Source organism: Osmerus mordax, chromosome 17, assembly GCF_038355195.1.
Source record: "Osmerus mordax isolate fOsmMor3 chromosome 17, fOsmMor3.pri, whole genome shotgun sequence".
NCBI classification, from domain to species: Eukaryota; Metazoa; Chordata; class Actinopteri; order Osmeriformes; family Osmeridae; genus Osmerus; species Osmerus mordax.
The window spans coordinates 8,271,132-8,285,043 of record NC_090066.1 but is presented as its reverse complement, the minus strand read 5'-3'; the positions used below and the strand labels follow the sequence as shown (position 1 = coordinate 8,285,043).

At 48.1% G+C, this 13,912-nt stretch overlaps 1 protein-coding gene across 1 annotated transcript in view; it reads left to right on the top strand.

Moving 5' to 3' along the window:
• The window catches only part of lmo3 (LIM domain only 3), a 30,509-nt gene extending 18,853 nt beyond the window's left edge, over nucleotides 1-11,656 (top strand). The window contains exons 3-4 of the mRNA XM_067254490.1: nucleotides 4,894-5,019; nucleotides 10,869-11,656. Coding sequence (XP_067110591.1) covers nucleotides 4,894-5,019; nucleotides 10,869-10,974 — 232 coding nt within the window. The 3' untranslated portion in view covers nucleotides 10,975-11,656. The remainder of the gene's footprint in view (nucleotides 1-4,893; nucleotides 5,020-10,868) is intronic.
• The last annotated feature ends 2,256 nt before the right edge of the window (nucleotides 11,657-13,912 follow it).

The window sequence follows — 13,912 nt, the reverse complement described above, 5'->3', positions numbered from 1 at the left end:
CAGCCTTCTCTTTCAGTCTCTTTTCTACTGCGGAGTAAGGAGCTTAGTCTTCATGAGAGAGCTAGTGCTAGAGAACAAGTACTCGCACATCGTAGCCATGTGCCGTTTCCCTAAGAGCTAATTAGTAGAGATACCAGCTAGCGCTCTCTAGCCAGCAAGGGCTGACAGTTCGGGGGGAGAACGTTCCTCTGTATGGCTGACACTCTCTCAGAGAGGAGGCCATAATTCATCATTAGGATATCAGAGTCCAGGTGCAGATGAGAACTGATGGAGGCGGCAGCCAGGCAAGTCGGGGCACTCGAGGAGGAAAATCTTATCCCAGGTCACGCCCGCGGTAATTGAAATAATTTTGCCCCCAGAGTTGTTTAATCACTGACAATCACACATGTGGGAGTGAGGGTGTCGGGGTGGGGGGGGACTCATTTGAAGAACGAACGCACAAGTCTGATTACATCTGTCACCCATAACTGCCGCTGCACGCCCCCCCCCCCCCCCACACACACACACACACACACCCAGCATAAAGGCACACTCCCCATCTCTCCATCTCCTTTCAGCGCCCTGCACTCTCTATTTTAAGTTGATAAAACTTCCTCTCTCTTCACCGGGCGTCTACTTCCAACCCCTGGTACGCACGAGTGAAAGTTGAGAGCAGTTGGTTTCATTTTGAATACTTACATCCAAAAGTGTGGACCTGGCCTTGTCTTATTTGGGAACACATTTCTCTTTGGCACTCCACAAACTCAACAGCCATCTCCCAGCATTTGTCCTGCCTCGGAGGCGGCAAGGGGGGCTGGCTGGCCGACGGACACCGCCATGTAGCGCATCTCCGGAAAAAGAAATAATGAAAGGCCGGCGTCAGAACAACGCAACAAATCATTTGTCTGTTATTAACCCTGAGCCTGTAATTATGCAGATTGCCATAGATTTTCCCTGGGTGCCCGGGAGTGAGATCCAGGCCTTGCTCTCGGCATGGCAGGAGGACGGGAGAACGGCCGTGCATTACTGAACTTGCCACATTCATCATGTTGACTGATGGCACGCGGAGCCGGTCCCCAGGTCCCGGTGGTTAATGTAGTGGGTAATTAACTGTCATTTGCCTAGTAATAGGCCGATGATCAATGGTTTGTGAGGAAACAAATTCTAATTCGGCAGCTGATGAATGCACGCCGAGGCCAGAGCAATTGAAGTCACGGGAGGGGGAAGGGGGAAGGTGGGGGGAGAAGAGGAGAGAGAGGGGAGCCACTGTCAGAATTTTCAAATGGCTCTGGAGGTTGTGGCGTTATCATTCTTTTGTCACCACCCCCCACCTACACCCTACTACCCACGTTACCCCCCCCCCCTTCTTTTCTACCTCTAGAAAACAGATTAGCCCTGAAATAAAGTATTGCCTAATTAGTTTCCCTCAATATTAGAGGACTATTCTAGCAGGAGGATGGTGGAGACCAGCAGCGGTGGTGTTTTAATAAGCGCCTAAGATAGAAGTTGTTTTGGTCAGTTTGTTCGATCGCCAATGAATTGTGTCTTGTGTTTTGTTTCATAGATGAGGGCGTCTAAAGACAATCGAAACCTCACTACAATATTTAGGTTGCATGGCGTAACGGTATTTTCTTGCTCACGGTCAAATGAATTTCAAGAATAGTTTTGGTTGCTTTTGTTCAGCTCAGGTCTTCCGTGTTTCAGCTCACACACTCATCTCATTATCAGCAATAAGTCACTGTGTCGTTTGAGTGTGCTTAAATGACTCAGGTTTCTGTCGCTCACTGGATCATTTGACATGATCTCGCTCTGGCTCTTCCAGGGAAGGGCGGAGTTTAGCGGAAGCCGAAAGAATCTGAGGGTGCGATCCGCTTTCGGGGTCCACTGGACTAAAGCCCTTGTGGAATAATTTAATTGGTGTCTGTTTTTCTCTCATCAAATGGGTATCACTCAGCCGTGATGCGCAGTGATACACAGTGAGTGCCTTTTGGCGCTTTGGCGCTTCGCTCTCCCTGCATTCCGACTTGAGGGGGAATGAATTTTAATTTGATGTTGCGTCTGCAGCCTCTTTAAATATACATGGTATTTTGTCAACCATGGGTGTGCAGCCAGTGTCAACCTCGCATCGTACATCTGTTATTCTGTTTTGGACTAGAACCACAGTCGGCACTCCTCAACATAAGCGAGACATCATCCAAGTCTCCGATGGATAGAGATGCATTAGAAATTAATATATTTATTACCTATGATAATCCCACACTGAAAGCAAGTAGGGGGCGGGAGCTTTATGTGTGGCTCGTGCGCGGGGCCTTTAAGGTCTCCTCCTGAGATGTGTGCTGGAGAGTGTGCCTTTGAATTCATTACAAGCAAACCGCGCTTAATTTGCCGCCTCCCTCGAGAGCCATTAGCGTCTGTGGCATCAAACCGGCGGAGCGGCAAGAGACGAGTGGCAGGTACGCTCCATCCATCTTCCCTCCCTTCCCCGCAGGGTGAGGGGCAGGGGCTTGCTGGAAAGTCTTGGCGTGCGGGGTTTGACGTGTGTTTGCCACACAGGCACCGTGGTGCGCTGCCTGTCTGCCGAGCTGGCTCTGACACTGGGTACCACGGACGACTATTATTAGACCCAAAGCCTCCTATTTTGGACTGTGTCTGTGTGTCACAAACTCTAAAAAGAATGTTTGATTTTGGAGGCCGATGTATGTACTGTTCCCATAAGTCAGCGCAGGTTAGGAGACGCTTTTAATCATTTAACCCAACGGTTAACACAGTAGCGCAGGACTTTCTGTTATGAATTATGCAGCAAACAAGTGGATTTGAGAATGGAGTGGAGTTTGAGTGTGCTGTTTCTGGTACCCATGGGTCTTATTTTCTCCATACTCTGTGAGGAGAGAACTACTTTTTTATCATAATTTTATTGAAGGTATCTTCACCATGGAATCCATTTCCTAAATAGAGAATGGATTCATGTTTTGGAAGAATTCTTTCAGAATATCTGCCTAACTCAGCAGCATTCCAATATGATAAGAAAACACGTTCCAGAACTTCATTGTGTTATTTAAAGAGCAATATCTGGATGTTTGATTGAAGTCTAAGGTATTGTATGAATCCCCTTGGGCCATGGGGATACACAGGGCTCCTGCCGCTTGTTTTTTATTTACCAGAATCATCTAGTGCTGTTCATTTATGGTTTTGTATCTTGTTACTTTGCTCTGCAGCTGTCAATGTCAGCTTTTGAAATTCAAGGAGAAAAGGGGTGTGTAAACATATGGGATCAGCTCAAGTCCTATACGGGTCTTTATACAAGAGAGTACACATACACACATTGTGTTTGCCAATGCAAAGAGCTCCTGCCTGAATTGTTTGAAAGCTGAACAGCGTGACAATCTTTGACAAAGGTGTAGGCTACTTTAAATTTGCATGAGATGAGAGGAGGGCACAGACACTGGGAAAGGGAAAACGGAGCGCTGATTCGACCTGACAGCCAAAAAGCTTAAAACATTACTTCTATACACGGGTAGCTTCCATTATTTATGGCAATCAACCCCTTGAAACCTTCAGTCAGGATTATTCAGGTGTCAATGCTTTAGGGGTGGCTTCGATCATTCCTCTGTACACTGTTTGTCTTGAATGTTGCCATACATGGGCTGGTTCTACCCTTCTCTCCTCTCATCCAAACTCATCCTTGTTATCTAACTCTAAATCCATCTCCTTCCTTTATTCATTTCAAATGCTTTTTTGGGATCAATTCCTTGGCTTTGGAGGGGGGGGAAATCATCATCATCTATTTCATGTGGAGGCCCTGCAGGCAATGCACATTTGCGTTGAAAGAGCTACAGAAGAGACCAGAGATAACACAAACGTATCTATATTTAGACAGCTCAAAGGGAAAGGCATAATTCTTTTAATTAAACCGGCAAGGATTCATTGGAACTCTTCATTTCCAGCCCTAGATATGCTAGCCATAGCTAGCTACCTACGCCGTTATGGGACATATTCTTCATTGTCTCAAGGTGTGTCGGCTGTGGCCCTTAATTCACTAGCTATTCATGAGGGCACAATCTATCTGCTTTCTTCGCCTTGGGGAAACATACTTTCTGAAGGTTGATAAACAAGCATACATATCCCGGGCCCTCAGATCATTTATCAGATTGCGATCTCTAACAGACTCTGAGAGTGGCATGCAGTTTTATCATTTTAACAATGATGGCTAAAACTGCCTCAAGAAGTCGGCCTAATAGGTTATTTTGTTATATGATTTCGGTATCAGATTTTTTCTTTTCTTCATCCTCCCGCCCCCCCCCCCCCCGTCCATCCAAGTCTAGGTCGCTGTGGAGTAACAGCTCTGAATCCCTAATGAATACTCACACTAATGTCCCTGGAGCAGACAAAAGGAATAATAGGTCTCTCCCAGGGCGTTGGGGACACAGTCATGTCCCATATATTTCTATGGGGCCAAGCTGGGGCCCTGCCTGCTATTTTGACTGTGCCAGACTAAGCCTTGTCCGTCTTATTTCTGGGGTGTGAATATGGGCGCTGGCTTGTCTTCATGTACGCTACAAGCCGGCACACCTTCCTTCACAGGGTCGGTCCTGAGCGAACTCCGTGATCCTTCCTTGTTTGAATTGTTTATCACTTGTTTAAATTGTTTATCACTTGTATTATTGTTTTTATTGATTTTATGTAAAGCACCTTGAGCTACAATTCTTGTATGAAATGTGCTATATAAATAAAGTCTTACTTACAAAGTCTTACTTCAGTCCCAGCCTAGAGTGTCTGTTCGCGTCACGGCGCATGAAATAAACATCTGTGTCAAATCCCCGTCTTTGTGGAGTCGGGGGCGTCCTTGGGATTTTTTTGGGGGGGAGCGAAACACACGAGCTCAGACCGTGGTTTTCTTGTGTTTGCGTCACGCAGGTTGTTCGGGGTGACGGGGAACTGTGCGGCGTGCAGCAAGCTCATCCCGGCCTTCGAGATGGTCATGAGGGCCAAGGAGAATGTCTACCACCTGGACTGCTTCGCCTGCCAGCTCTGCAATCAGAGGTGAGTGATCGAAGCGATGTCCACCTCCCCCCCACCACCACCACCACCAGAGTCGGACCAATCACGAGCCTTGTTGGGAACCAGGGATGGCGGTGTACATTCTAGATCAGTCTCTGTAGTCCCTGTTAGTGGGGCTGATAGTTGAGGACAGGTCTCCATGTCAGAGATTTATCAGGGAGGCCTGTGTGCACACAGACACAAGGCCTTAGGGGCCCTGGGCGGAACACAGCAGAGTGATTATGGAGCTCTACTGCTGTAATGCATGTGCCTGGACCAGGAGAGCTGTGTGTGTGTGTGCCACACACACACACAAACACCAGGATTATTTAAAAGGGTTTGTTGGGACATCTCAGCACTAGTTCTGTTATATCTTAAATATTTCTGAAATAACGACCATGAAATTAGAACATTTAGGTGTTCCTCAGAAAGCCATTTGTATGATACGCGCCTAACCTCATTCCCTAATTCAACTCCCTCCCTCTCTCTTTCTCACTTTCCCTGTCTCTCACACAGACATGCACACACACACACACCGGGCACATTGCACAGTAAAGGCGAAGGGCCTGGTTACGCACAATTAGCACTGGGTTATTGTCTTGCCACTTCAGCTGGCTGCACGAGACAGCCTCCCCTAATGCAAGAAGTCAGCTAATCTTCATCACCCAGGCCCAGGCAGGCCAACTCTGGTCGTCCACATTAAAACCCATTTAAGCGCGGGGCAAATCTTTCTTTTCACATTAGAGCGGCCAGCGAACTGTTGAATAAAATCGACGTTGGGGCGATTCCCACCGTCCTTCGTGGCCTTCCAGCTCCATTCGGTTGCCCATCACAATTTCACCGGTGCTCGCCTCACTGAAGATTTATCGCACAGCGCTACGGTTAATTGAAGCCGTTGCTCAGCTTTGACTTTTTGTGTATATATATTTTTTTTTTTGGGGGGGGGGGGGGGGGGGTGTAGAGGGGTTGCTTTCGGGTGAGTTTTTTGGGGACGTCGTTCAAGGTGTCAAGCGCTGTCCTCAGAGGAACTCCCCTACATTCACAACCCCTGTAGTTCAACCAAATAAGCTCAAAGAATGGTCTGTCATCCCAGGAATGATTTGGCCCTCATTTTTACTGGCAGGGAAAACATAACAATGAAAATGGGATACTCAAAGACTTTGCCACTGCCCCCCCCCCACACACACACACACTCACCAAACTCCCATTCCACCCCCCCCAACCCCTCTCTTCTAAATACTCTCTATCCTGGAACAGACAGAATTCTTTTGTCAGCAAAGTGACAAGGCATTATCTCATACACACACTCACACACACACACTCACACACACACAAGCCAACTGGCTCGTCTGACTTACTTTGTTGTTCCCAAGCCTGTTTGTGAGAGCTAGGGTGTGTTTGATATAAAACCTCCTACAAGGAAGTCGACTTTTCCGTTCATTTCCGTTCCCCTTTCTTCCTCCAGCAAATCCTCTTTGATACTCAATCACGCAAAGTCAAGCTATGTGAACATAGCCCACACCTAGCCCAATCATACTGACGTAGGACCAACAACGGGACAAAATGAATATCAAACACATGAATGACAAAGAAAGGAACAAATCCGATCTCAATAGTCACTAAGGCAGTCACTGAGCGTACCTTTATTTCCTGATTGTATATACTGCACTCCTCCCTGCACTCCTCCGAGTCAGAATCCAAGAGATCGGGTTGTAGTTGAAATCTTTAGTGTGGGAAACGAAAACAGGGTTTGTGGTGCTTTTTGTCTGGCACCCTGATCTCTGACCACGTGCATCCCCCCAGCAGCTTGTTCCCTTCTCATTTCCCAGCACTTCAACAGACTTGAAAGGGCCTCGGCCCTTCAATAAAGCAATCTCATCCATCTCGCAAATTGATGGAGAGATTTCTCAGCGGAACATGGTCGGAAAATGTGAAATCTGATAAACAGAGCGAGGCGATGGCGGGGGGAGGAGGGGCTGAGGGCGGGGGGGTGGGAGGGAGGGGGGTTCACGAGGGGTCGCTCTGTATAATTATCCCCCGGCTCCTGAGGGTCAGCTGCAGATGGCTATGGTGTTTGAAGGTTAAATTGCTACTATCAAGTACGTCAGTTAGCAGTCCCCCCCCTCAGTCCCAGTCCCCCCCCCCCCCCCCCACACACACACACACACCCACCAGCCCCTTCCAAACCCTCCTTCTCCCCCGCCGCCCTTTGGTGCACTGTCATCCACCACCACCCCAACTGCTGGATGCTTCGAGAGTCGACCCGGCCCTGCCTCTGCTCTTCCCTATACCAGGGGGATGGGGACCATGTAGTCAGTTATTATTCTGATTTCATCAGGGACTCACTGCTAGGCCCTAATGGGCCTCCCATGCTCCACCATTAAGTCTCTTGTTTAAGTGATGGTCCAATTAACCCAGGCTAGGGGGAGCGGGTCTGGGAGACAGTGGCCTGTTAGTGAGCATGTCATCCTGATCACGACCTGCTCCTGGGTTTCTTCCCTTCATCAAAATGGCAGTTTGTCTTTCCCTCGAAAGAAGCATCGAAAGTCGAAAACCCCTCCTGTGGAAAATAAGAGAAATGGAAGTAGCCTGACCAGTTATCTTACTCGTGTATCTGCCAGGGAGCGAGCGAGCGAGGGAGGGAGGGAGATGTTTTCTTCTCCTCCGTGCCTGGCCGGCTATGGTGTCTTGCTGAGGAAGAGAATAGCTTCTGTCCCTGGTCCATCACTGGAAATATTGGTTCGCGCATTGGCTCTGATTGCTCATGTCTGCCCCAAGTCTGGCCTTACTCTGTTAAACTGGACATAAATCCACACCCGTGACCTTCTCATCAGCCTCACCAGTTACCCCCACCCACACACCCCCACCCTCCCTGCAAGACGGAGGTTTGTAGATGCTGCGGCGGTGTGACTGGGTTGGGGTTGGATTTGGAGGGAGGGAGGGGGTTGGGGCAGGGGCTGGCTCTTAAGGTGGGAATGGGAGAGATGTGGTGATGGTGGAGGAGTGTGTGTGTGTGGGGGGAGGGGCAGAGATGAGACTTCTTCCAGCAAAGCCGTTAGCCACAGATCAGCCCTTGGGGGACAGCTAATCGATGGGGCTGTCGTCCGGCCTCATCATCCAGCCAGCGCTGGCCCAATTTCCCCCCTGACGAGCTGGAGGCCACAGTCTAGAGAGACTCCAGGGAGAGGCCGGAGTGCAAGGGAGCAGCGGAGAGCAGGGTAGGGTGACAGTGCAAGGGAAGGTCAGTGCTGATAAGGGGGTGAGGGTGGGAGGGGGGGGGCGGGGGGGTGAGTCTCCAGCGCCTGCGTGCCCCAGACGGGTGCCCCTCCGAGGCGAGAGTGACACCAATTGGGCTGGACCAGGCTAGCGCGGCAGCACACATTGGTGTGTTCGGGTCGTTAAGAGTTGGACTCTGTAGGCCTTAGCAGACTCGGCTGTCACGTTGGGCGCGCTAGGTGTTGATTACTTCGAACTAGAGAAGGCGACGGAATGCACTACTTGGCGCAACCCTATCTCTCGCATTAAAATAACATCCGCTGATTAGTTTTCAAATGAGACATTTCAAACGCAGCAAGAGTCTGACAAGTCGGTATTTAAAACCCTTCCCAAGCTTGTGGTATTTTTCTGATTGCCCAGCAGCAATCAGACAGAGGAAGAAAAAAAAAAAAATTTACTACATGCTGTTACAATTAAGCAGCGGTGTCATTGGGCCAACTGTTTCTGAACCTTGCTGTATCCCAACTGTAATTAGGTTTGGTGCTGGAGAGACCATTTTCTCCCTTTGACAATCTCCCTGTTCCTTCGTTTGAGAGGAAAGCGACTACTCTAGTTAACACAGGCCTCCGAGGCAAATAGCTGGCATCGCAATACATCTTTTAAGTGCGCGAGTGTGGAAGGCATTTTCCCCTCCTCCCCCTGCAACAAGGGGTCTCCAAAGACTCATTATTCTCAGTCACCTCTAAGTAAAGGAAGTAAGAAAGATGTGCGTGTGTATGTATGTGTGTGTGTGTGTGTGTGTGTTGAGGGGTGTGGTGGGAGGGGGGTACAAGAACGACAGGGCGGGGAATGCAAAAAAAAAAGAGAGATTCAGTCCTACACGCAGATCTAAACCATTGTAGCCATGATGCAGAATCATTTGAGATCACTCATGGAAATGATGACTTCTCTCTTTTCGCAAGGGCGGCGGAAGACTATATTAGGGTCGAGACATTGCTAAATAATGAGCATGTACAGTACTTTTAGGAGCCTTTAAACAAAGAGCAGTGTAGGAGCCATGCGTTTGTCAGAGAGATAGGGAATGGTAGGGGCAGCACAAGGTCCTTTATTAGACATGCCTCTGACGGGCCCAGTGTAATATCCTCATCATAATTGGTCCACAGATGTTACATATGCTGTTGACATTTCACCGAGCAGAAACAATTTGGCTGTGTGAAATAAGTGGGGGACAAGGGTAAGAGGCGTGAGAAGGGAGAGAGTGCCGGCGCGAGAGAGAAAGAGAGAGAGGGAGCGACGAGAGCAACAACCCAACCCCCCAAAAAAGGCTGTAAATAAACAGAGAGGAATCCTATTAGCGGGGCGAGAAAGGGAAAAAACGAGGTATGAGGCGTAGGGAGAGCGGGAGGGGGCACGGTGTCAGTAGAGACAGACACTAATGGATTCTGGGAAAGAATGTGTCATTTAGACTGGACGTTTTTATTGGAGCGGATGACACCATTACTTTAAGCACACCTCTGCTTCCTGTTAATCACCGTGTCAACAATCAAGATGAATGGATATTACTTGTTAGATTTGATCCCTGCTAATGGTGCCGCGCCTGGGCCTGACATTGGCTCTGACAGCAAAAATAAAAGTTTGCAAAAAGCTTTGACAACCAGGACCAATGCCAACAGTCTAGGGAAAGTATTACAAAGTAAAGTCCTGGTGAGTCATGTCAAATAAGGACAACACGGTGTCTATGTTGTCTTTGTAGTTTTCTAGTCAGCCAAGCATTCAACCCCTTGGCCTCAAACGTAGCTAGTCTCAGGTACCTCAGCCACTCTCAACAGACTGTGCAGTATCTTCCCCCTTCCTTCCCCCCACCCCCCGGGTCCTTCTGGCGCCATGTAGGCGGGGGTCTCCATGTGGACAGGCAGGGAGAAGTCAAACAGAGATGAGCCTTGAAGAACCTCCCACCCCCCCCAATCCCCGGTAAAACACTGACTCCAGCCCTCTCCGACCTTGTCCGACTCTCACAGCGAGCGAGATAAGCACCCCTCAGGACAGCGTGGCGGTGGAGTAGTGCTTTCTCTCTCTTCATTTCCCCCTCCCTCCCTCTCTCTCGCTGTCTTTCTCACTCGCGCGCGTTCTCCCGTTCAACATAATCTCCACTTCGCCTATGTGCGAAAGGTCAAGCATGACGATTGGCCCTGCCTGCTACTCCAGGCAGGGGGTAGGGGGAGGGGCGTTGGTAAGGGGGGGTTATGTAAGAGCTGCAGGTATAGAGTCTCCCCCCGGCGATCTAGGCAAGAGATAACAGTGCATATACATTCACACTTCGAAGCCTCGTTGTAATCGAGTTGAGTGCGTTCTGGAGGTGAACTCGTCTGCACACAACCCCCGTTAGGCTGAAGGAGGGGTGAGGTCGGCGGGTCGGGGTGTCGGGGGGGATGAAGGAGGGGAGGTGCAGTATAAAGCATGTGGTACCAGGAGAGTTATCTCCCGGTAGCTAACAAGCTAGCAATCCAGCCAGCCAGGGTTAGCCTACAGCCAAGCGCTAATGATGTGAGATGCTTGTTTCGAAGGTTATGTAAACATTTATCTCTCCCTCTCCTCATCTCTCTCTCTTTCTTTCTGTCATTCTTTCTCTCTCGCAGGTTTTGTGTGGGAGACAAGTTCTTCCTGAAGAACAACATGATCCTGTGTCAGACGGACTATGAGGAAGGGTTGATGAAGGAGGGCTACGCACCACAAGTCCGCTGACCTCCACAGATGGCGAGGAGGAGGGAGGAGGAGGAGGACTTGAAAAGAAGGGAAGTGGGAGACAGAGAGAGACTGAAGGGCGGAGGTCTTGCAATCACCCACCAAAAGCACTAATGCCTCCTCTCCAGCACCATCTGGCCCCACATGTAAATACCCAACCTGCCCACCTTTCTAAGGGACCTCTGCTGTACAGAATAGCCATAGAGACTGAGATTTTTTTTAGGGGGAGGCCTCTAAGAAGTTACCCTGGACTACTTGTAAAAAAAAAAAAAAGAAGAAAAAAAAAACTACAACAACAAACAAAAGAAAGTTGCATTTGTTGGTTTTTGTGTTCTGAAGAATGCTGCCTCTCAGCCTGCCGCTAAACGCCGGCCTGACAAAGCTGTCCGCCACAACTTCAGACTGTGGCATCTCCCATCTCCTGCGGTAATACAAAATCACAGAGGCCCCCCTTCCCAAATCCGAACAATTACCGTCCCATTCTCTCAAGAGGGGGTCACGGGCAAAACAATCATGGTGGCCATGGCCGAGGACCGCCTGACTCCCCAGGCAGGGGGACAGACGGCACCCGTCCGTGTGTGAGCGTCACACCTCAGGCTGAGGAGGGATTTTTTTTTTTACCCGAGTATCAATTCTGTCATAATCCCAATCTACCACTTCAGCCCTGCTCTGACTTGCTCTACAGACACTCTCCAAAGAGCACTGGATGTGGTCGGGGAGAGGGGGGGTAGGGAGGGGGTGGGGGGGGGGGGGGGGATTGGGGTTTGTGTCATTTTTGATGGAGCCCTCATATTTGCTAAAAAAAAAAGAAGAAAAAAAGCCTTGCTTTCACACTGGGAGCTGATCTACTGGATAAGGGACGTGATGGGGGGAGGGGTGGGTGTTAGAAGACTCCGCAGTGGGGGGGGGGGGGGGGGGGGGGCGGGGCGGTGATGGTGTTATGGGTTGTTACCTTTTGTACACTGTATTTATTTGATAAGCTCTCAGTGCATCACCTGTTGTCCCCATCATGGCATTGATGTAACATGCTGATACTTGAATCCAATCACTGTTCAAGACCCTTTTTCCACCTTTATCAATGTGACAGCGGTTGCCAGGTTTTCGACATTGCTCACAGTTTAGCACTTACTGTCATCAAAAAAACCACGATGATGTCGCCTTACCAGTTGGTATGGGTGCTTGGTCACCGTGACCTCAAGCCACAATGGGTCTTACCTTACATCAGAAGACGATCACTGGATGACTCAGCTTAAATAACTGTAGAGACAGTAAGAGCAACCATGCTTTTCATAATTTGCAAGCAAATGCATCAGCAGTTAACGCAAATAGGGTGCTGGTAAACAAAAAACGTAAAAAACGTGAGGTTGATTCATTTGTAAATCGTGGTTGTACATAAAAGAAATATTCCTTTTGCTTGCTGTTGTATAATGATTTCTTTTTATGTGTCATCCAGCATGAGATGTTTATTTTTAGGACAACGCTTGTAAATACTGTATTGTAATAATTTTAAGCACAAATGTAATACAGTTTTATTGTGTTACCGATGTGTGTAGTGTGTTTTTTCTTCTTTCCCAAAGCGCCACTTTTGCGTTTGGACTCATTTTGGCCTCATGCCTTCAAATCCAAAGAAAGTTTACTCCTTACACTTTACATATCCATTTCGGAGTCCCGGTGTTTACTGAAGCAACTAAGGTTAAGTGTGTAGCTCAAGGGCACAGCATTAGATGCAAACCAGCCACCAGAAAGCTTCTGTTCTCTGCCCATTACCCTAACCACCAGACCATGTTGCAGCCCATGATATATGATTGATCTAAAGTGCAATCATTTTCTCACAGTTTGTTGTCTTTCTAAAACCTATAAAATGCCCTTTCTTTCTGTTCTGATGAAATGGAGGCCGTAATAGCCAGAAGGAAAAGCAAGAGCCCTTCAATCACTTTGGTTTAAGCTGTTAATTTCTTATTGGAAGGACAATATTGACGTTTTGGATTCCTGTTCTTATATGGCGGGATTCAAAACTGCTTTTGTTACCACAATAAGCTTGGAGGGAAATGGGTTTCTATTTCAGTACTGTCATGTGTCAAACATCTAACACAAACCCACACTTCATTTATACTTTGCCTTCAGCGGCCTTCAAGTAGCAGCGCTATCTTCCCTGTGTTGTTCCAGCTAATTACCTGGATTTCGATTTAGAAGCATCGAGAAACGCAGAGGTAAAACATTTGGATTAAACTTATTGCACTAATTAGCGGGGAGGTTTGAAAGTACCCTATGAAGTTTTGTCGACAGTGATGCTCACATCACATTACAGAGTGTAATATCCACACCAATTAAGCTAATTGAATTTCCTTATCCCGACACACAAAGAGCCCGAAGAAACTCTTTGATTAGACTCAAGCTGTTGAAAGTCTTTTAGGAGATGGTAACCCTCAACGTGGATGGAGATTACAGCCTCGTCAAATTAGAGCAAACCTTGCAAACCAAAGGGAGGATTCTCGTTAATGGTAGACATGTGTCACGTGCGATTACACCTCTCCTGATAGGCTGTCGGATGCTAATCCTGATGCTGCTAACGTGATCCATAGTGGAACGGGCAGAAGGATCATATGGATGCTACTACATTGTTGGAGTTGTCTTCCCAGTCATGATGCAACACACTGTGTTGTAAGCAATGTCCCACTGTATCTTTCAAACGATATTAGCTGATTGCCAGGAGAACAAAGGGCTTAGTTTCTCTGAAGTTGCTTGAGCATTTTGTCTCATCCCCATTGCTATTGTTAGAATGCTAATTTCAGCCAATACACAGTAATTAGAATTTGTGCAAGCAACACATTAATTCAGTTGAAACCAAACGCATCTGCTTTCATCTACAGTTTAATCCTTTGTAGAAACATGCTTATTATCATAAATAAACATACATAGGCTTCTCTGTAATGTCCAC